Below are 22259 nucleotides of genomic sequence, written 5' to 3'. Positions count from 1 at the left end.
ACGAGAAATAGTTGAAGGATTTTTTTCAGTTGACGGGTTAAGTCAAATGACTCCTATTCTTGATAACTCACTCTCTCTCTCTCTCAAAAAGATAAACTTTCAAGAATGATAAATGAGGTCACATGAACGTCTATATTTTACTTGAAAACACAGTCAATCAAATGCTTTTTTTCTTTTTCTTTGTGAACTTTTTTTTTGCTTTACTCGTTGTTTACGGCATCCTCACCAAATGTGTAGCCGAGTAATTTCTGATTGAATGGTCTTGGAAGTCCAAACGCGGGAGCGCAGGTCGCTTGAGCAAACAAACCAACGGCTTGCACCCACATTCTAGTGGAAGCAAAGATGTAATTACGAAAGGATGAGGGACAAAGATGTCAAATTTATCCATTTTATTTAGCATTGTAACTGTGGTTTACAATAATGGCATAAACTTGAAAATCCTGATGAGTCATTATAGACATCTAACAACAGCTTTCAAAATTGCCCCATGTGTGGTGTCGCTTGTCAATGTTAGGATTCACAAGCGATTCTCCTCAAATTTCAGCCAGCCCGCATCAATTAAACTTTGCACCTTGCGCTTCGAGGTCATACAGTGCTCAATGAAATGTCCCGGAACTCCTCCATGATATGCACATGTTGCGTTCGAGTTGTACCCTCGGAAAAATGGAGGCTGAGGAAACCTTGGTTGGGGTTATGGCTACCATTGAATTATCGAGTGGATATGGGAGCAAGTTAGCATAGGACACCAAAATTGGGGTAAATTCTACAGGCTTTTTGCTGCAAAATTCCTTCCTTGGTTGGTGTTTTGGTTCGTGCTAAAGGTGGTGTTTAGCATTGGTTGTGTGGTAGGTGGGTTTTGTGGTTGATTTAGGGATGGCCTTTATGGATAACTGGGTGGTGGGTAAGGAGAAGGGTTGTTATTGGCTGAGTAATGACATTGTTGGGTTGGTGGGAAACTTGGCCGTATAGGAATGGCAGTCACAGCATGGGTTTCTCCCTCCTTCTCATCCTCTTTATTTGCCCCAGTTTTTGCATTTATCAAAGCAAAACGATCAGATTTGCCTCCTTTCAGACCCACTTCGATCCTTTTGCCGGCGAAGACCAAATCCGCAAGGCTTTAAGGTGTGTAACCCACCATCTTTTCATAGTAGAATACTGGTAATGTGTCTACCATCACGATTATCATCTCCCTTTCCATCATTGGGGGTGCCACTTGGGCTGCCAGATCCCTCTACCTTTGGGTGTATTCTTTGAAAGATTTGTGCCCCTTTTTGCACATGTTTTGTAATTGCATCCTATCCGGAGCCATATTAGAATTGTACTGATACTGACTAACGAAGGCAACCATTAGGTCCTTTCAAGAATGGACTCGGAAAGGTTCCAAGTTAGTGTACCAAGTAGCAGCTACCCCAGTAAGACTTTCTTGGAAGAAATGTATCAATAGTTCCTCAACTTTTGCGTATGCCCCCATCTTCCGACAATACATCTTTAGATGGTTCTTGGGGCAAGTAGTCCCCTTGTACTTGTCAAAGTCCAGTGCCTTGAACTTGGGAATGACCATGTTCGGGTACTAGGAACAACTCTTCTACGTCAGTAAAGGCATAATCTTAGCCTCATTCAATGGCCCTGAGCCTTTCCTCTAGGTGATCCAACTTTCCCATTTCTGCCATAGCATGAGGGTTTTTACCCACTGTGGAATGCAAGAGGTGGTTGGGGGCGAAATTGAAGGCCCTCCAAAGTGTTTTGCAGGGGTATACCACCAACTGCTTGCCCTTCAGTGGCATATCCGAGGCAAGGCTCAATGTCCGCTAGATTGTGGTGGGGCATTTCATGTGTCTCCCTAATGGGTCAAAAGACATGTGCATGATCAGATTGAGGTTTTTGGCTTTCAATGAGTATAGGAGTGGAGTTATTGACATCCTCAGCAGGAGTGTATGCCACATTGGGTGGTGTATAGTTGGGAGGCAAGCCATATGGCGGGAAGGCATGCTTGTTTGGAATTTGCACATAATGGGGGCCGCCCATACTTCCCAAATCTTTGCCTACCATAGCTGAGGTTGGATGATTCATTTGGTTGAGGCCAGATGGGGCATCGGGTTCACCTTAGCAACAGCGCTGGTAGCGACAACTGCAACCGCATTGGCTTCCATTATCTTCTTCATGCTCATCATGGCCTCCATCATTGTGGCCATTTGCTCTTTCATGGCCTCCATGTCGGACTTCATCTTTTTTTTCACCTCCTCTACTTCACCCATTACTCTAGCTTTAGCACGAGTTCGATAAGGGCACCGTAAAGCGTGTTCTTTTCTTTCTGATAACAATGATTAAGTTCATTTTTTTCAAGGAAAGAATGCAATGAGCAATGCAACCAATGAAAAGCATGGATGTATGCGAATGATGCACAGTTAAAGTATTGCGAATTTTTACGCAAGACATGGGGTTGAATCAATTTAGATTTTCAACATGGTCCACGACATCTTTGTCAAGGTGAAACTGGTAGTAACAAGGACATTGACAGTCCTAAATGTGTTTGGCAGTAGACGAAGCAGTGACGTAACTCGATCCATCTTTTGCCCCAATTTTTTTTGCAAGGTGGTTACTTCCATACTTCAACTTGACTTGATGAACCTTTTTGTAAAAGCATGAGCTTGGTTCAACCCCGTAATCCAAGGAATGGAAACTCGGTCGCCAATACTTCGACAACATTTCATAGAGATGAAAGACTCAAGAATACGTATGTTATGCATGGAAAATGTAATTATGAAATTGAGATGCCCGAAGAAACATCTTTTCTTAGTTAGCCATGCATTAGGTACCCTGTTCAATCATTTTTATTTTTTAAGAGAAACAGGTTTATGATCCCAACATGGTTAGCTCATGGTACCTAACACATGCAACTAAGAATGCAATGTAAACTTTCATGCTTCCTTTTTTTTGTTTTTGTTTTGTAGAGGAAAATGCAAGGATCATGCATGAGTAAACATGAAAACAAATGGTATTCAAAAAACATGTTAGATGCAGATGCATGGTGATGAAATGACTTATGCAAAATGCAATGCATGAAATGATAAGTGATAAATGCAAGAACGATACATCCATTACAATGCCATGAAGAGATGCTTATGCGATGCATGATATGAATACATTTACGAACACGAGAGTCCGGAAAATCATCTCTTCTTACTTGCGCATTCGGGGGCGCAGTGCCCCATGTGTGCAGTTAAGAAGGTGATATGGACCTTCTGGCTTCCCGTGACAAAAGACGAGACCAACATACTACGCATCCGTGACGACTGATGCAGATGCGCAAAAGCGCAACAGGGGGATGTACACAAGATGGCAATATCCTCAAATAATCTTACAACAAAGGCATACATGACATTTAGGTTATATGCATGGCAGTGTTTAAAAGGCACACATCGTGTTTTCTTCGTGCCCCTATTTTAGGGACCTAAATGAGAGGAACTAAAAAGCTTTTAGTGATAATTCCCAAGGTGGTCATATCTCTCTTGATGGTTTTTAGAGGTATCATCCCCTTCGACAAACATATTGTGGCAGTAGGGACTACTAGCAACAATATGTTATCAAAGAGAAAAACTCTAGATGAGGGTTCACTGTTATCAAGCAAGTCGGAGACCTAGCATGACCACAGATTCACGTCCACTCCTTATGTTCCCATGGACCCGGGTATAGGGCCCCTTTTCAACTCACCGTTTGTGCAAAACAGGTGTTGGTGTTGTGTGCATCAAATGAATAAATATCTATCTCATGCATACATTTCAAAAACACACTAAAAGCATCATAGAGTTATATACAAGAACGTAAGAGAAATAAAAGGAAACTGACAAAAGAGGAAGTCAAGATATTGCAACGAGATTAGAAGGCCTAACTCTCTAAAAACAGTCCCCAGTGGAGTCGCCAACTGTCGCAACCTACCCTTCGGCGGGAGGGCGACCCAACACTCACGGGTGCGTCTTCCAAGAAAGGAAAATGCGCGAAGTCGCCACCAACATTTATTAGAGGAAAACGTCGGAAAAACCGGAAAGGTGTGGTCTACGAACTTTAAGTGTTAAAGGTTCGGGAGTTGTATTTACGCATGGGGAAGGTATTAGCACCCCACGCGTCCATCACAAGGGACGACAGCCTTTAATCAAGTGTGCAAATATGACTTCAATTTGTTTTATTCTCTCTTTTACGCTTTTTATGTCTTTTTATGCCTTTTTATATTTTTTATCTTTTTGTGGTCGACAAGGGTGTTTCCCTTGCTCCTACGTATTCCTCAATTGTGATAAGGAAATCAGACCTACGTAGTTCTTTGAGAACTAAACGTTGGTTAAGTTGTTTTTATCTTTTTTGCAAGATATATTATGACCAAACAAAAAGTCATTTAAGGCGTTGGACCATTTAAACGATCTTTTGATTCTTTTGAAAGGAGAGAAAACCGGAAAGGTATGGTCTACGAACTTTAAGTGTGAAAGGTTCGGGAGTTGTATTTATGCATGGGGAAGGTATTAGCACCCCACGCGTCCGTCACAAGGGACGGCAGCCTTTAATCAAGTGTGCAAATATGACTTCAATTTGTTTTATTTTCTCTTTTACGCTTTTTATGTCTTTTTATGCCTTTTTATATTTTTTTATCTTTTTGTGGTCGACAAGGGTGTTTCCCTTGCTCCTACGTATTCATCAATTGTGATTAGGAAATCAGACCTACGTAGTTCTTTGAGAACTAAATGTTGGTTAAGTTGTTTTTATCTTTTTTGCAAGATATATTATGACCAAACAAAAAGTCGTTTAAGGCGTTGGACCATTTAAACGATCTTTTGATTCTTTTGAAAGGAGAGAAAACATTAAGGCATTGGACCATTAATGATCTCATGGTTTTTTGAAAGTAGTGACAAAGTCATGGGTTGACTTTAGGCTTTCGAAAGTCCACGTTTAACCAATAAAAGCAAAGAGGACCATTTTAAGGCGTTGGACCTTAAAATTGTTTTTTTAGGTGACTTTTATGGACAAAGCTTGATTTGTAAGTTGATTTTAGCCTTAGTTTCACTTTGGATATTAGTCAATTTAAGAAAAATCCCAAAGAAAAGCGTCCGATTGATTTTTTTGGATTATTTTATTCAAAGATATTTTTGATTATTTTATTATTATTTTGCCTCTTTTGGTTTTAAACGTGGTTACAGCGTGTAAGATCGGTTGGATTTTATTCTAACAGAGATTAAGCGATATTACAACTCAAATGATCAGTAGAAATTCATTTTTATTATTGATTAGGCGAGAAAGCGGCTTAAATAAATTGGTTAAAGCATGTCAAAAGGGGGTACGAAAAGCAAATGAAATAAAAATAAAAGCAAGCAAAACAAGTGGGGACCACTAAGGGCACATAGAATGAATTGAAAGGTTCGATTTCGGGAACTTACCGGTTGAAGACCGAAGAACGAACGAAGAACGATGAAGAACGGTGGAAAATCTTCATGAAATCGCTCTCGGAAGCGTTACGGAAGCGCCTCGGCTTGGATTTTCTTCATGGAAACAATTTTTCTCACTAATTTCAAGTGAATCCTAAATACCAGAAGGGCTGGACGAAAATACTCTGCCCTCTTTCCCCTATTTATTGGGGAAAAGAGGGAGGTGGTTGCCGCCCAGCTCGCCCAAGCAAGCTGGGTTGCTTCCGCCAGAAGGCACAGCCTTCTGTTGGAACACCCTGGAAGGCCAAAGTGGGTCTGGTTGCTATTTGCACACCTGTTTTTACTAAATACACCCTTTTTTTTCCTTTTTTGCTAATTATTTTTCTATAACGTTACGGAACTTTACGGATTACGTAACGACACTTGTTTTCTTTCCGTAATGTCGCGAAACTTTACGGATTATGCAACAATGCTTCCTTTTGACTTCCGGCATGTCGTGGAACTTCACGGATTGCCTAACAATGCTTCCTTTTGACTTCTGGCATGTCGCAGAACTTCACGAATTGCCTAACGATGGGTGTTAAGTACCTCGAAGCGGTCAAGCAAAGGTTGCATGCCACCAAACAAATGGTCCCTGGCCGAAATTAGGGTATGACACTCTTCATTTTGAATTTTGAAAATATTAACTTTTTAAAGCACTAGTAATCGATTACATGATTATGGTAATCGATTACAGCTTTGTAAACCAGTTTGAAAAACAATATTGGCTACTGGTAATCAATTACTACTTTCTGGTAATCGATTACCAGAGAGTAAAACTCTTTGGTAAAAGATTTTGTGAAAACTTCATGTGCTACTCAATGTTTTGAAAAACTTTTTAGTACTTATCTTGAATGTGTCTTCTCTTGATTCTTGAATCTTGATCTTGATTTTTCTTGAATCTTGAATCTTGAAACTTGAAACTTGATTCTTGAATCTTTGCTTGAAACTTTGCTTAACTCTTGATTCTTTGGCATCATCAAAATAACCTTGGAAGACATTACTTCCACAATCTCCCCTTTTTTTATGATGGCAATCCTGAAATCAAGAGAATGCATACAAGTCTTGTTCTACCATTCTCTCCCCCTTTCTTTTTGAATTTATGCTTAATTTTAAGTCTTGAAAAAAAAAGGAAAAAAATAACATCTTGATATCTTAACTTGATTTCTTAAAATACCCATTTTTATCTCCCCCTTTGGCAACATAAAAAAGGCCAAAGTGCGTAAAACATACATAATTCAAAAACATACACAAAGCATTCTTTGTAAAATAAACATAAAAGATACTAAACCATTCATGAAGCAAGACATAAACCAAATTATAATTCAAACCACATAGTCATATATCATAACCTATAAATATTCAGTCATAAATAACTAAGCACTAAATACTTAAAACATAACCATTGTTGAGAGAATAAATAAATAACATAATGTCATAAATTATTCATAAAACATAATAAAAGCATGTGTATTAAAAAAGTCATAAGACATCATAAAACAAATCATTTGTCTAAGTCACTGGCATCTAGAAGTCCTAATTCTCTTCTAATGGTGTAGAAGGAATCTTTGGGTAGTGGTTTTGTGAAGATATCTGCGAATTGATTTTTGGTATCTACAAATTCTAGAACACAGTCACCTTTTTGGACATTATCTCTAAGAAAATGATGCCTAATTTCTATGTGCTTGGTTCTAGAGTGGAGAACTGGGTTCTTAGATATATTTATGGCGCTTGTGTTGTCACATTTTATGGAGATATGGTCTAATACAATCCCATAGTCAGATAGTTGTTGTTTCGTCCACAAAATTTGTGCACAACAACTACCAACAGAGATGTATTATGCTTTGGCTGTGGATAAGGCTACACTATTTTGCTTCTTGTTGTGCCAAGAGACAAGAACAGATCCTATGAATTGACATGTACCACTCGTACTCTTCCTATCTGTTTTGGATCCAGCAAAATCTGAATCTGAGTATCCTACTAAATTACATACAGAATTTTTAGGGTACCATAATCCTAAGTTAATTGTTCCCAAGAGATATCTTATGATCCTTTTTACTGCAGATAAATGTGAAAACTTTGGATTTGATTGAAATCTTGCACACATGCACACACTAAACATAATATCTGGCCTACTTGCATATAAGTATAGTATAGATCCAATCATACCTCTATATTGCTTTTCATCAACAGGTTGACCGGACTCATCTTTATCAAGATAGCAACCAGTGCTCATAGGAGTAGCCAAGTGTTTTGAGTTCTCCATTCCGAATTTCTTGATGAGTTCCTTGCAATATTTTGCTTGGTTAACAAAGATCCCATCATTTGTTTGTTTGATTTGTAGTCCAAGAAAGTAATTTAACTCACCCATCATGAACATCTCAAACTCACTTTGCATGTCAATAGAAAATTCCTTGCACAAAGATTCATTAGTAGATCCAAAGATTATATCATCAACATAAATTTGTACCAATAAGACATCATTATCCTTCTTCTTTATGAATAGGGTGGTATCTACCTTCCCTCAAATGAAATTCTTTTCTAATAAGAATTTACATAATCTTTCATACCAAGCCCTAGGTGCTTGTTTTAACCCATAAAGTGTATTCTTTAACCTATAGACATGATCTAATTTTTGTGAGTCTTCAAACCCAGGAGGTTGTTCTACATATACTTCCTCTTGGATTAGACCATTTAAGAAGGCACTCTTGACATCCATTTGATATAGTTTAAAGTTCATAATAGATGCATAAGCTAAAAGCATCCTAATGACTTCTAATCTTGCTACAGGTGTAAATGTTTCTTCATAGTCAATACCTTCTTCTTGATTGTACCCTTTTGCAACTAGCCTAGCTTTATTTCTAATTACTATACCATTTTCATCTAGTTTATTTCTAAATACCCACTTAGTCCTATAATGGGGTAGTCATGTGGTTTCTCAACTAGTTCCCAAACATTATTTCTCTCAAATTGATTTAACTCTTCTTGCATAGAAACTATCCATTGATCATCTATTATGGATTTTTTAAAATTTTTAGGTTCTATCATAGAAACAAATGCCATGTTATTGCATAAATCTTTGAGAGAGTGTCTAGTTGTTACCCCTTTTGAGATATCTCCGATGATGTTGTCTGTAGAAGCAAAGCTTCATGATGATGAATCAAGTAGTTTTGATGATGACAAAAAGCCCAAAAGAATGATTTCAAGATTGAGTCAACAAGTTCAAGATCAAAATAAGATCAAGATTAATTTCAAGATTCAAGAAATGACATCAAGAAGAATCAAGATTCAAGAGAAGATGATTTCACAAGGGAAGTACTGAAAAGGATTTTTCAAAAATCAAACATAGCACAATTTTGTTTTACAAAAGAGTTTTTCTCAAAATTTTCTAAGTTACCAGAGTATTTACTCTCTGGTAATCGATTATCAGTTTCCTGTAATCGATTACTAGTGATAAAGTTTGATTCAAAAGCTTTTAACTGAATTTGCAACGTTCCAAATGATTTTTAAATGGTGTAATTGATTACAATATATTGGTAATCGATTACCAGTGTATGTGAACTTTGAAATTCAAATTCAAGTGTGAAGAGTCACATCTTTTCTTAAAATGTATTGTGTAATCGATTACATGATTATGGTAATCGATTACCAGTGATAAGTTTTGAATAAAAAGTCAAGAGATGTAACTCTTCCAATGGTTTTCTCAAGATTTTCTCAAGGTTATAACTCTTCCAATGGTTTTCTTGACCAGACATGAAGAGTCTATAAAAGCAAGACCTTGAATTGCATTTTAACAACTTTTAGAACTTCTTGAACAACTTTTGAGAAATCCTGAAACCTTTGCTTCTCATTTTTCTTCTTCTTCCAGTGCCAAAAAGCCTTCTAAGTTTTCTGTTTTCTAAACCTTGTTCTTCTGTAGAAAACAAAAGTGTGCTATATCTTTTCATTCTCTTCTCTCTTTGCCAAAAAGAATTCAACAAGGACTAATCACCTGAATTCTTTTTGTGTCTCTCTTCTCCCTTTTTCCAAAAGAACAAAGGACTAACCACCTGAATTCTTTTGTGTCTCCCTTCTCCCTTTCCAAGAGAATTCAAAAGGACACAGTCTGAGAATTCTTTTGATTCTTCCCTTTCCCTTAAACAAAAGATTTCAAAGGACTAATCGCCTGAGATATCTTTTATTTCCCCTTACAAAGATTCAAAGGACTAACCGCCTGAGAATCCTTTGTCTTAACACATTGGAGGGTACATCCTTTGTGGTACAAGTAGAGGGTACATCTACTTGGGTTGTTGTAACTGAGAACAAGAGAAGGTACATCTCTTGTGGGTCAGTTCAAGTGGAGGGTACATCCACTTGGTTGTTCAAAGAGAACAAGGGAGGGTATATCCCTTGTGTATCTTTGCTTGTAAAGATTTTTACAAGGTTGAAGGAAATCTCAAGAATCGCAGGTTGCTTGGGGACTAGATGTAGGCACGGGTTATTGCCGAACCAGTATAAAATTCTTGTGTTTGTCTTCTTCTTCCCTACATTTTTAATTTCCGCTGTGCACTTTTAATTATTGCTTTTACTTTTGGTTAAGTTTCAATTACTATTCTTTACTTTCTTAACTTGGTAGTGAAAGCCTAAATTAAATCTAGTAACATTAAGAAGGATAAGTTTTAATTAGTCAAGGTACATTAATAATTAATTCAACCCCACTTCTTAATTATTCCGAGGCCACTTGATCCAAGATTGTCAAGAGGATGATTTCTTGAAGTTTTCCATTCTTTGGGAAGATTATCATTTTCTTGGGCTATGTCATCTTGAACATCCTGGTTTTCTTCATCTCTCTTCCTTTTTAGATTTCTTTCTTGATTGTGTATATCTTCCAAAGAATGTGCAATATCATCAAGAAATTCCTTTCTCAGAGAGGTAATATTAGTTTCGTCAAAAGTAACATGTATTGATTCCTCAATTGTCATGGTTCTTTTGTTGTATATCCTAAAGGCTTTGCTATGTAGGGAATACCCAAGGAAGATACCCTCATCCGCCTTAGCATCAAATTTTCCTAGGCTTTCTTTACCATTGTTTAGGACAAAACATTTACATCCAAAAACATGTAAATGAGCAATGTTTGGTTTTCTATTATTAAAGAGTTCATATGGGGTTCTCTTAAGAATTGGTCTTATTAAGGCTCTATTCATAATATAACATGCGGTGTTGACTGCTTCTGCCCAAAAATATTTTGGAAGTGGTGTGTAATTTAAAAGTGTTCTAGCAATTTCTTCTAAAGATCTATTTTTCCTTTCTACTACACCGTTTTGTTGAGGTGTCCTAGGTGCAAAGAAGTTGTGTTCTATGCCATGTTCATAACAAAACATTTCAAAATCATTGTTTTCAAATTCACCTCCGTGATCACTTCTAATGGAGATAATTTTGAGATTTTTCTTGTTTTGGATGACTTTAGCAAGTCTTCTAAATGCATGAAATGCATCATTTTTGTGAGTAAGAAATAAAGTCCAAGTATACCTAGAATAATCATCAACAATTAATAAGGCATAATAACTACCACCAAAACTCATGACCCTAGAGGGTCCAAACAAATTCATATGCAATAATTGTAATGGTTGAGTGGTAGAGACAATATTTTTAGATTTAAAAGATACTTTTGTTTGTTTACCTTTTTGGCATGCATTACATAACTTATCTTTTCCAAACTTTAATTTTGGTAAACCAACAATTAGATATTTTGAAATCAATATATTTAGATGATCCATGTTAATATGAGCAATTCTCTTATGCCATAACCATGGATCACTATCTTTACGTAGAAAGCATGTATCATTTTCAAATTTTTGTTTTAAATTGATCATGTAAACATTATTTTCTCTGAAACCTATATGCTCAATATCCTTGTCATGATCATGCTTGATAATACATTTTTCAGAATCAAAAGATACTTTATATCCTTTATCACATAATTGACTAACACTCAATAGACTATGCTTTAAACCTTCTACAAGTAACACATTTTCAATGGGAGTACAGGAACTCGTACCTATTTTGCCAACTCCAATGATTTTTCCTTTGTTGTTGTCACCGTATGTAACGTGTCCACTTTTCTTGGGAGAAATGATTGTAAACTTGGATACATCTCCCGTCATATGCTTGGAATCCACTGTCGATGTACCACTTCTTCCTTATAGATTCTTCCTTGTTATTCTCATGAGACATAAGTTGGATTGGTCTTCATCATAATCTTGAAATGATTTCAGATTTGACCTATTCCTGAAAATACTTTTGAAAAACAAAGAATTTAAAGAGGCCGTGAATCTTGAAGTGGTTAAACTTTCTACAAGATACCTACTCTGATACCACTTGTTGGATCAAGTGGCCTCGGAATAATTAAGAAAGGGGGGTTGAATTAATTATTAATATGCCTTGACTAATTAAAATCTTATCCTTCTTAATGTTACTAGATTCAATTAGGCTTTACTACTAAGTTATGTAAATTAAACAAAAGTAAAGCGTAAAAGAAAAGTACAAAGCGGAAATTAAAGAGTGTAAGGAAGAAGAAGACAAACACAAGAATTTTATACTGGTATTAATCGATTACCAGAGAGTAAAACTCTTTGGTAAAAGATTTTGTGAAAACTTCATGTGCTACTCAATGTTTTGAAATACTTTTTAGTACTTATCTTGATTGAGTCTTCTCTTTATTCTTGAGTCTTGAATCTTGATCTTGATTTTTCTTGAATCTTGAATCTTGAAACTTGAAACTTGATTCTTGAATCTTGAATCTTGAAACTTGAAACTTGATTCGTGAATCTTTGCTTGAAACTTTGCTTAACTTTTGATTCTTTGGCATCATCAAAATAACCTTGGAAGACATTGCTTCCACAGCCCTGTGTTTCTTGAGAACTTCAAACAATCAGAACTCTTCATTAGAGGATAAGGTGTTGTTGATCACCACCAGCTTTGCTTCATTCTCTTCCAAGAATGCATACTTCAAATGCGCTGGTAGGACTTTCAAGTCTACCTTGGGTTTCTCTATTGTGGGATTCTTCTTTAGCTCTTCAAAGACACATTCTCCTGAAGGAATTACCTTCAGTTTATCTAGGTCCTCCAAACAGGCCATAAGATCTTTCTCCTCCTCTTTTGTGAGACAATCAATAGAATTTATCAACACCTTCTCCAATGGAGAGTGAGAGGTCATGTTTTGAACCACCATATTAGCTTCTTGCTCAATTGTTTCCACTTTGAAACACGCCTTGTGGTCATTGGGATGTTTGATTGCTTCAAATAAATTAATGGTAACTTTTTTATCATCAACACTCATTTCTAAGTTACCATTGCCCATGCCAACTACACACTTAGCTGTCAACATGAATGGGAGACCCAAAATCAGTGGAATATCTGAGTCTTCCTCAATGTCCATAATGAAAAAATCCACGGGAAATATGAATTGGCGGACTTTGGCTAGAACATCTTCAACTACACCATAGGGCTTTGTGATCGAACGGTCTGCAAGTTGAAGTGTCATCCTTGTGGGCGCAATCCTCAAGTTCCCTATTCTCCTGCACATTGAAAGTGGCATTAGATTGATGCTTGCTCCTAAGCCAATCAATCCCTTTCCCACTAATAAAACTCCTACGAAACAAAGAATGGTCACACTCCCGGGATCTTTGAATTTCTGTGGTAAAATTCTTTGAATAACAGCATTGCAGTTTCCTTCCACCACTATACTCTCATTGTTGATATATTTTCCCTTTTTAGTGAGGAGGTCCTTCAGGAACTTAGTATAGAGCGGCATCTGCTGATTTGATGCTTTGGAACAACAAGTGGACATTTAATTAGATTCAATGGACTCAAGGATCACAAAGGTTGAAGAAGATGTCACCATCATTCGTGATTGCCTTGATTTACCTCCACCACCATCAGTTTAGACTCTATTATTATTATTTTGTTTCCAAAGCCTTGTATTTGGCTATATGCTTATGACATTTGAACACTTAGTATTTTTAATATTTGCTTAGTATGACTGAATATTTATTGATTGTGATATATGACTATGTGATTTGCAATATAATTTGGTTTATGTCTTGCTTCATGAATGGTTTAGAATCTTTTATGTTTATTTTACAAAATATGCTTTGTGTATGTTTTTAAAAATTATGTGTGTTTTACGCACTTTGGCCTTTTTTATGTTGCCAAAGGGGGAGAGAAAAATGGATATTTTAGAAATCAAGATATTATATTTTCAAAACATTAAAATTAAGCATAAATTCAAAAAGAAAGGGGGAGAAAGGGATGAGTGAACGGTAGAACAAAACTTGTATGCATTCTCTCAATCAAGATAAGTACTAAAAAAGTTTTCCAAAACATTGAGTAGCACAAGAAGTTTTCACAAAATCATTACCAAAGAGTTCTACTCTCTGGTAATCGATTACTAGAAGGTAGTAATCGATTACCAGTGTTTTAAAACGTTAGATTTCAAATTTTAACATTTTAAAATCATTTTAAACTTGTGTAATCGATTACACAATACTTGTAATCGATTACCAAAGCCTCTAAACGTTTTAATTTTCAAAATTCAAAATGAAGAGTCACATCTGTTGATGTGTAATCGATTACACCTTGATGGTAATCGATTACCAGTAACTGATTTCGAAAAATACATTTCCAAAAGTCACAATTCTTCAAGTGACTTATTTCTGAAGATTTTTTCAAAAGTCACAACTTTTTTAAGTGACTAGTTTTAAAGAAATTTCCAAGAGTCACAAACTTTGACTTGAGTCATCAAGAGATTATAAATATGTGACCATGGCATGAATTTATCTAATGATCTATCATTTATCTTTCAATCCATCTTTCAATGTCTTCTTTCATCTCTTTCAATACTTTCAACAGATCTTTCTGATTTATTTCTCTTCATCTTTCTAAAAGTTTTTGTTCAACACTTTCTCTTCCAAGAAAAGTTCTTTGTTCAAAAACTTGTGTTATTCATCGTTTTCATTCTCTTCTCCCTTTGCCAAAAGAACAGAAGGACTAACCGCCTGAATTCTTTTGTGTCTCTCTTCTCCCTTACAAAAGATTCAAAGGACTAACTGCCTGAGAATTCTTTTGATTCTTCCCTTCCCCTTAAGCAAAAGATTTCAAAGGACTAACCACCTGAGATATCTTTTGTTTCCCCTGACAAAGATTCAAAGGACTAACCGCCTGAGAATTCTTTGTCCCAACACATTGGAGGGTACATCCTTTGTGGTACAAGTAGAGGGTAAATCTACTTGGGGATTGTTATACTAAGAACAAGAAAGGGTACATCTCCTGTGGATCAGTTCAAGTGGAGGGTACATCCACTTAGTTTTTTCAAAGAGAACAAGGGAGGGTACATCCCTTGTGGATCTTTGGTTTGTAAAGGATTTTACAAGGTTGAAAGAAATCTTAAGAACCACAGGTTGCTTGGGGACTAGATGTAGGCACGGTTTGTGGCCGAGCCAGTATAAATCTTGTGTTTTTCTTCTTCTTCCCTACACTCTTTAATTTCCGCTGTGTACTTTTAATTATAGCTTTTAGTTTTGGTTATTTTTTATTTACATTCTTTACTTTGTTAACTTAGTAGTAAAAGCCTAATTTAATCTAGTAACATTAAGAAGGATAGATTTTTAATTAGTCAAGACACGTTAGTAATTAATTAACCCCCCCCCCCCTTCTTAATTATTCTGAGGCCACTTGATCCAACATAATTCACCTCCTTAGAGGAATCATCCTAAGTCGTGCATGCACCAGACTCATGAACTCCCCCACATATGTTGCATCCTCCAACTTGCATGATTGCAAAATGAATAGGTTGAATTGTATGTAACTGTGTCAGAAGTGTATTCAAAGTCTCTAAGAGTTTCAAGCTGTTTAGTCAACAACTTATTTTGTGCCAACAAAGCATCATGTGATGTGAGCTCCAACAAACTTCTATTTATGGAAGTGTGAGTCCTATCACGCAATATGGCATGGTCACTGGCTGCCATGTTCTCAATCAATTCCATGGCCTCATCAGGAGTCTTTAATTTAATTTTTCCCCCAGCTAAAGCATCAAGTAACTGTTTAGATTGGGGGCGCATGCCATCAATGAAGATGTTGAGCTGAATGGGTTCGATAAACCCATGAGTGGGAGTCTTCCGAAGTAAACTGTGAAAGCACTCCAAGACTTTACTCAAGGATTCATCTGGAAACTAATGGAATGAAGAAATCATTGCCTTCCCTTCAACTGTCTTTGACTTGGGAAAATACTTCTTCAAGAATTTTTCAACTACCTCTTCCCAAGTTTTCAGGTTGTTCCCTTTGAATGACTGCAGCCATTTCTTAGCTTCTCCAGCTAGCGAAAATGAAAATAGATTGAGTCTTATGGCATCTTCTGAAACTCCTGCTATCTTCACAGTATTATATATTTCAATGTATGTGGCTAAGTGAGCATAGGGATCTTCATTTGGTAAACCATGGAAAAGATTGCCTTGAATGAGCTGAATCAATGAGTGTGGGTAGGAAATGTTTGTTGCTTGAACTTCTAGACGAGCAATGCTAGTGAAAAACTGCGGCATGGTAGAACTAGAATAGTCCTCAAAAGTCACCCTTGGTGGTCTATCTTCTACCATTATGGTTGCCTCAATGGTACCAATTTCAAATTCTTTCAGATATTGATAGGGAATGAAGAAGAAGATTCAAATGATAGAATCCTCCCTTCACCAAGGTCAGTTGGTCTATGTTGTAGCTCCCCTCTTTTCTTTGCTGCGTTGTTTCTTCTACAAGTCGCCTCAATCTCCAAATCCAATGGAGCTAAGTCCTCTGTTGGGGTTTTACCTCGCATATAAGAAGCAAGCTACTACAGAGCAGTTAACCAAGACAAGAGATTAGATTAAATTAGAGAGAAATAACTCTATAAAAACAAATTAATGAATAAAGAATGGTTGCTTCCAAACTGCAATATGCATACTAAGTAAAAAGAAAATCCTCGATAACAACGCCAAAAACTTGTTAACTAATTGGCAAGTTGTCGCAACCTATCCTTCGGCGGGAGGGCGACACGGGGGCTCATGGGTGCGTCTTCCAAGGGAGGAAAATGCGCAAAGTCGCCACCAATGTTTATTCGAGGAAAACGTCGAAAAAACTGGAAAAGGTGTGGTCTACGAACGTTAATCGTGAAAGGTTCGGGAGTTGTTTTTATGCACGGGGAAGGTATTAGCACCCCACGCGTCCGTCACAAGGGACGGCAGCCTTCAATCAAATGTGCAAATATGACTTCAAAATTATGTATTTTTCCCTTTTTTATGTTTTTATGTCTTTTATGCCTTTTGTATTTTTTATCTTTTTTGTGGTCGACAAGGGTGTTTCCCTCACTCCTACGTATCCTCAATTGCGATGTGGAAATCATACCTACGTAGTTCTTTGAAAACTAAACGTTGGTTAAGTTGTCTTTATCTTTTTTTCGCAAGATATATTTTAACCGAACAAAAGGTCATTTAAGGCGTTGGACCATTAAACGATCTTTTGATTTTGAAATGAGAGAAATGTTAAGGCGTTTGACCATTAACGATCTCTTGGTTTTTGAAAGTAGAGAAACGTTAAGGCATTGGACCATTAACGATCTCTTGGGGTGGTCGACAAAAGCGGGGCTTTTGCTCCTACGTATACTCAATTGCGATGAGGAAATCAGACCTAGGTAGTTCTTGCAAAAGCGGTAAAGTTACATGTTGATTTTATGCTTTTGAACGGTCCATGTTAATCGATAAATGCAAAGAGGACCGTTTAAGGCATTGGACCTTAAAACGGTCTTTAGTGATTTTTGCGGAAAAAAAAGCTTGATTTGTGAGTTGATTTTAGCCTTAGTTTCACTTTGGTTATTAGTCAATTCATTCAAGGAAACTTCCAAAGAAAAACGTCCGATTGATTTTTTTTATTATTTTATTCAAAGATATTTTGATTATTTTATTATTATTTTTCAAGATATTTTGATTATTTTATTATTATTTTTCCTTTTTTTGGTTTAACCGTGGTTACAGCGTGAACGATCAGTTAGATTTTGTTTTAACGGTGATTAAACGAGATTACAACACAAATGATCAGTTGAAATTCATTTTATCATTTATTAGGTGAGAAAACGGCTTAAATAAACGGTTAAAAGCTCGTTAAAGCGAAAGAAAAGAAAACTGAAAGTAAGCGAAATTAAAGTGAAAGTACACAAAACAAGTAGGGACTACTAAGGGTGCATAGAATGGATTGAAAGATTCGATTTCGAGAACTTACTAGTTGAAGACTGAAGAATGACGAAGAACAAACAAAGAACGATGAAGAATTTCCACAGAATCGCTTACGGAAGCGTTACGGAAGCACTTCAACTCGATTTTTCTTCACGAAAGCGTGTTTTTTGCCCAAAATAGCCGAAATGCATAGCTTAGGGGTCATGAATATTTTTGAAACAGCCCCTCTCCCCTATTTATAGGGAAAAAGAGAGGTGTTTGCCACCCAGAGGCTTCTTGAGGAAGATTTCTAAGCGCACCCCAATTACTAAGTTCACCCCCCTTTTCATACTTTACAGAAAAGTTACTGAAGCCTTACAGAAGTGTTTTGGATTTGATTTTCATCTTTTTTTTCTCTTCCCTTTCACCAATTTTAAGTGAAATATGCTTACCCAAGGTTTTTGAAAATTTTACGGAAGCATTACGGAAGCCACAGAAGCCCCGGAAACCATTTTTCAAAAACGTGGAGGAGCTTGCCGCCCAGTTGCTTCCTCCTTAAGCAACCCAACTTCCAAAATGTTCCGGAAGGGCCTAGATTCGAATTGCTATTTACACCCTATCTTGATAAGTTACCCCCCCCCCCCAATTTTTTGTGTTTTTGGCCGTTTTCTTTCCTAAATTTCACGAAACTTTATGGATTCAACCGTGATGAGTGTTAAGCCTTCCGAAGCGATCAACAACGGTCCTCAGATGAAATTAGAGTGTAACAGTTTATTTACACACACACTCCACTTTGCTAAACATTTTAAGGTGGTCAAGTGAAAGTTGCATGCCAACAAACAATGGTCCCCGGACGAAATTAGGGTATGACACAAGTGCACCAATTTGTCCAAGTAGTAAATTAAAACGGTAAGATCGAGTATCGTGTCCACAGGGATGCTTATACTTGAATGACGTGTATTTAATTTGCAAACAACTTATAATTGGATGTATATGAAATTTAGCAAATCATTCATGTCGCACAATAAACTATAACTTGTTTCTAAATTAAAATTGAATAATAGAAATAAACACCGCACTTAGCGAATGAAAACAAATACCAAGGTGATTATGTCGGGGAGCGCCCTACTGAATCATCTCTTGACGTAGTTATGAAAGTTTTTCTTTATTTAATATTATCCTAATGTCACTTGCACCTATAAATTTACTCTAACCGTAATTCCTCACATGAAAGAGTCTAACCTTCCTAGTCTCATTCGCAATTCCTCAAAGAAACCAAACTAAGTGAGCACATGATGATTGAGATGCAAACCATACTAAATTACTTCACACTATTCCTAGAAATGAAGAATTTTAGCTGCTCTACCCTGTTCTAAGGATTAACCGCATTTTCCAACACTTAAATCCTAACAAAGCATATAAATGGATGATCAAACCACATACATGGAAATAAACACAGGCAAAAGCAAAGACATTAGCAATAGTATTAAATATATTGTTAGAGTTTTTACATCAAGTGTGCTCAGTGGAAACTCCCCATTAATGGAACGTTTAGCCCTCCATTAACATGGAGAGCTCAAATACAAATGGACAAGACAGGGAAAGGATGAGTGGCTTGCCTCGCTTAGCGAGCTTCATGCGCTGAGCGCGAGCCTTCATATTTCACTTCCTAACTTTCCTTGCTTAAAATCTGAAAATCCCATCAAAAACACTATCAATTATCATGATGAGACTTCTACTGTGTAAAACTCATAAGAAGTCAGCTTTTTAACAATTTGCACAAAAAGAAGCCATAAATATGGAGGAACATTGCTAGTTTTCATCTACTTTGTAATGCATTTTGCACTCCTGAATATCAATTATCACTAGGATACAATTACAAGATCTAATACAAGTTGAGGCATGCTAGTATTGTTGTTGATGCCTTATCTGGTTATCTTGAACCTTTTAGTGGGTCTCTCTAATTACTTTTTGTACCACAATTTCTCTTCTTGGATGAACTTCATGTTGATTCTGAATTCTGGGAATTGTGTGATAAGTATCTTTAGAATCCTCCCTCCTTCATAAAGTATCCCTTTTCTAACAGAGTCCTTTTCTTTTGTCACTGTATTTGGTTTAGTCACAATTCATGCTTCAAACAATTGTTGTTAAGAGAATTCCATGAATCCCTAGTTGGAGGCCACGCTGATATCACCAAGACCTTCAAACGTCTTTCTGAAAATTTCTATTGGCCTAACATGAAGGCTAATGTTCAACAGTTCATTGTTTATTGTTTGCCTTGTCAGCAAACCAAATATTCTCCTTTGAAGCCCTCAGGATTATTGTAGCCTTTTCCTTGCGCCACTGGCATTTGGGAAGACATTTCAATGGATTTTATGATTGGTTTGCCATCCTCCAATGGTTAGACTATCCTTTCTGTGGTGGTTGATTGTCTATCAAAAGGTATCCATTTAGGTTCCTTGCCCACTTCTTTTATAGCTACAAGGAGGTTGGATTGTTTGTTTCGATGGTCTGTAAACTGTTAGACAAGTGGCCTCAGATATCTTAAGAAGGGGGGGTTGAATTAAGATATTACAACTTATTTCCCCAATTAAAAATTCTAGTTAACTTTCTATTCAAGTTATAAATTCCCTTAATAATGAATTACTTAAATAATGATTCAAAAGAACAATTTGAATATGAATATAAAACAATAATAAATAAAGGAGTTTAAGGGAAGAGAAAGTGCAAAATCAGATTTATACTGGTTCGGCCACACCCTTGTGCCTACGTCCAGTCCCCAAGCAACCCGCTTGAGAGTTCCACTATCTTGTAAATTCCTTTTACAAGTTCTAAACATACAAGGACAATCCTTCCTTTGTGTTTAGAATCCTTTCACAACAAGAGACCCTCGGTCTCTTAATCCCTTTTCAGAATGAAGAAGAAGAGAAGAAGAAATCTCTCTATAAAGAGATAGATTGAACAATTTGAGCACTCAAATAATTCCTTATTGAATCACAAGATTTTTGGCCAAGGAATTTGTAAGAGGATAAAATTATTTTGCTTTCTAAGAGGATAAGACCTTTTTGTTCTGAAAAACTCTTGTCAAATTCGTGTCTCAAGTCACATATATATAGGCCTTTGATAGCCATTCAAGAACCACACAAAAAGATGTGACTGTTGAGAATATTTTCTGAAAATCTCCTCTGGTAATCGATTACAGTATGTGTGTAATCGATTACAAGCTTTAAAATTTGAATTAAAAACGTTCAGAAACTGCTGGTAATCGATTACCATATATGTGTAATCGATTACACAGTGCAAATTTTGAATTCAAATTTTAATAGCTATTGTAAATCAGTTTTGGCCACTGGTAATCGATTACATCCTCTACTAATCGATTACCAGAGAGTAAATTTGTTGAAAAAGACTTTTTAACTTAAAATTCTTGGCCAAACCTTTTGCTACTTCAATTAGAATTCCCTTCCTATTTAATATACCCTTTCTAAGACTCTAGAGACTGTCTTGATCATCCATCTTGAATATCTTTAATTCCTTTGTCTTGAATAAAGCTTTGAGACGCATGTGAAAACTTTGGCATCATCAAAACATTCAGCTTGATCCTTTGTCTACATAAACTGCATGGTATGCCAAGGAGTATCAAATTTTACCGTGATCCTATTTTTTGGAGCCCTTTTTGGTCGAATTTGTTTAAGTTCAATGGTACTCTTCATCGGATGAGCTCGGCTTACCACCCTTAGAAGGATTTTTCTAAGTTCAATGGTACAATAGAACAATATTTTTGTGCATTGGTCCATCATAGTCCATTACAGTGGTTCCATTTTTTTACATGGGTCGAATATCATTGCAATACATTTATGCATTATGCTATTGGCTTTTCTCTCTTTCAAGACATCTATGGAAAGACTCCTCCTTCCATTCCTGCCTACATTGTCGGTTCATCCTCTGTGGCAACTTGTGACTCGACCCTTATCTCTCACGATGAAGATTTTACACTTTTTCGTATCAATTTTCTCAAAGTTCAGAATCACATGAAGAAGTGGGTTGATCAACATCGTCGTGAGGTTGACCTTCCGATGGAATCATGGGCTTACGTCAATTTGTGGCCTTATCGTCAAACTTCCTTGTTCGGAGCAAAGTATCACAAACTAGCTAAGCATTTTTATGGTCCTTATTTGATTCTGGCCAAAATCAGTCTTGTAGCCTACAAGTTGGATCTTCCTTCCACTTCCAAGATCCATAATGATTTTCATTGTTCCGCTCTAAGACCTCATATGGGTCCACCCCCATCCCCATTTGTCATTAATCACATTCCCCCCCTCCCCCACTTATGCAACAATGCTCCTATCATCACTCCTCTTACTATTGCTTGATTTTCGCACTATTGTAGTGGATGTTGTTCCCACTCGTCAAACTTTAGTCCAATGGCTTGGATTGTCTTCGGATAACACTTCTTGGGAGAACTAGGATGAATTGTGTGTTATCCACAACCTTAAGAATAAGTTTGTTTCCGATGGGGCGAGTATTGATATGGATCAGACTAGTAGTTAATAGACTGTGGAAGCCCAACAAGTTGTTAAGGAGAGGCCCAAGCAGGTCAACA

The 22259-nt window shown here is 36.7% G+C and overlaps 2 protein-coding genes across 2 annotated transcripts; both read right to left on the bottom strand.

Annotated features, from left to right (window-relative positions):
• Positions 1-12357: 12357 nt before the first annotated feature.
• LOC114368307 lies at positions 12358-13239 on the bottom strand. The gene has a single exon (XM_028325618.1). The coding sequence runs from the start codon at positions 13237-13239 to the stop codon at positions 12358-12360; it is 882 nt and encodes a 293-aa protein (XP_028181419.1).
• Positions 13240-15217: 1978 nt separating this feature from the next.
• On the bottom strand, positions 15218-16075 carry LOC114368306. Its single transcript, XM_028325617.1, has 2 exons — positions 15714-16075; positions 15218-15611 (listed from the first exon to the last, which is right to left on the bottom strand). The coding sequence occupies exons 1-2, from the start codon at positions 16073-16075 to the stop codon at positions 15218-15220; spliced, it is 756 nt and encodes a 251-aa protein (XP_028181418.1).
• Between the last annotated feature and the right edge of the window lie 6184 nt (positions 16076-22259).

Source organism: Glycine soja, chromosome 9, assembly GCF_004193775.1.
Source record: "Glycine soja cultivar W05 chromosome 9, ASM419377v2, whole genome shotgun sequence".
NCBI classification, from domain to species: Eukaryota; Viridiplantae; Streptophyta; class Magnoliopsida; order Fabales; family Fabaceae; genus Glycine; species Glycine soja.
The sequence above is the reverse complement of the archived record's forward strand: the minus strand, read 5'-3'. Positions and strand labels throughout refer to the sequence as shown.

What these genes read in the sequence shown, in the direction of transcription:
- LOC114368307 (XM_028325618.1), bottom strand. Translation starts at nt 13,239, where the DNA reads ATGCCGCTCTATACTAAGTTCCTGAAGGACCTCCTCACTAAAAAGGGA.
- LOC114368306 (XM_028325617.1), bottom strand. Translation starts at nt 16,075, where the DNA reads ATGGTAGAAGATAGACCACCAAGGGTGACTTTTGAGGACTATTCTAGT. An exon ending in GTTGAAAAATTCTTGAAGAA is followed by an intron (nt 15,612 to 15,713) that starts GTATTTTCCCAA and finishes GTGCTTTCACAG; the next exon opens with TTTACTTCGGAAGACTCCCA.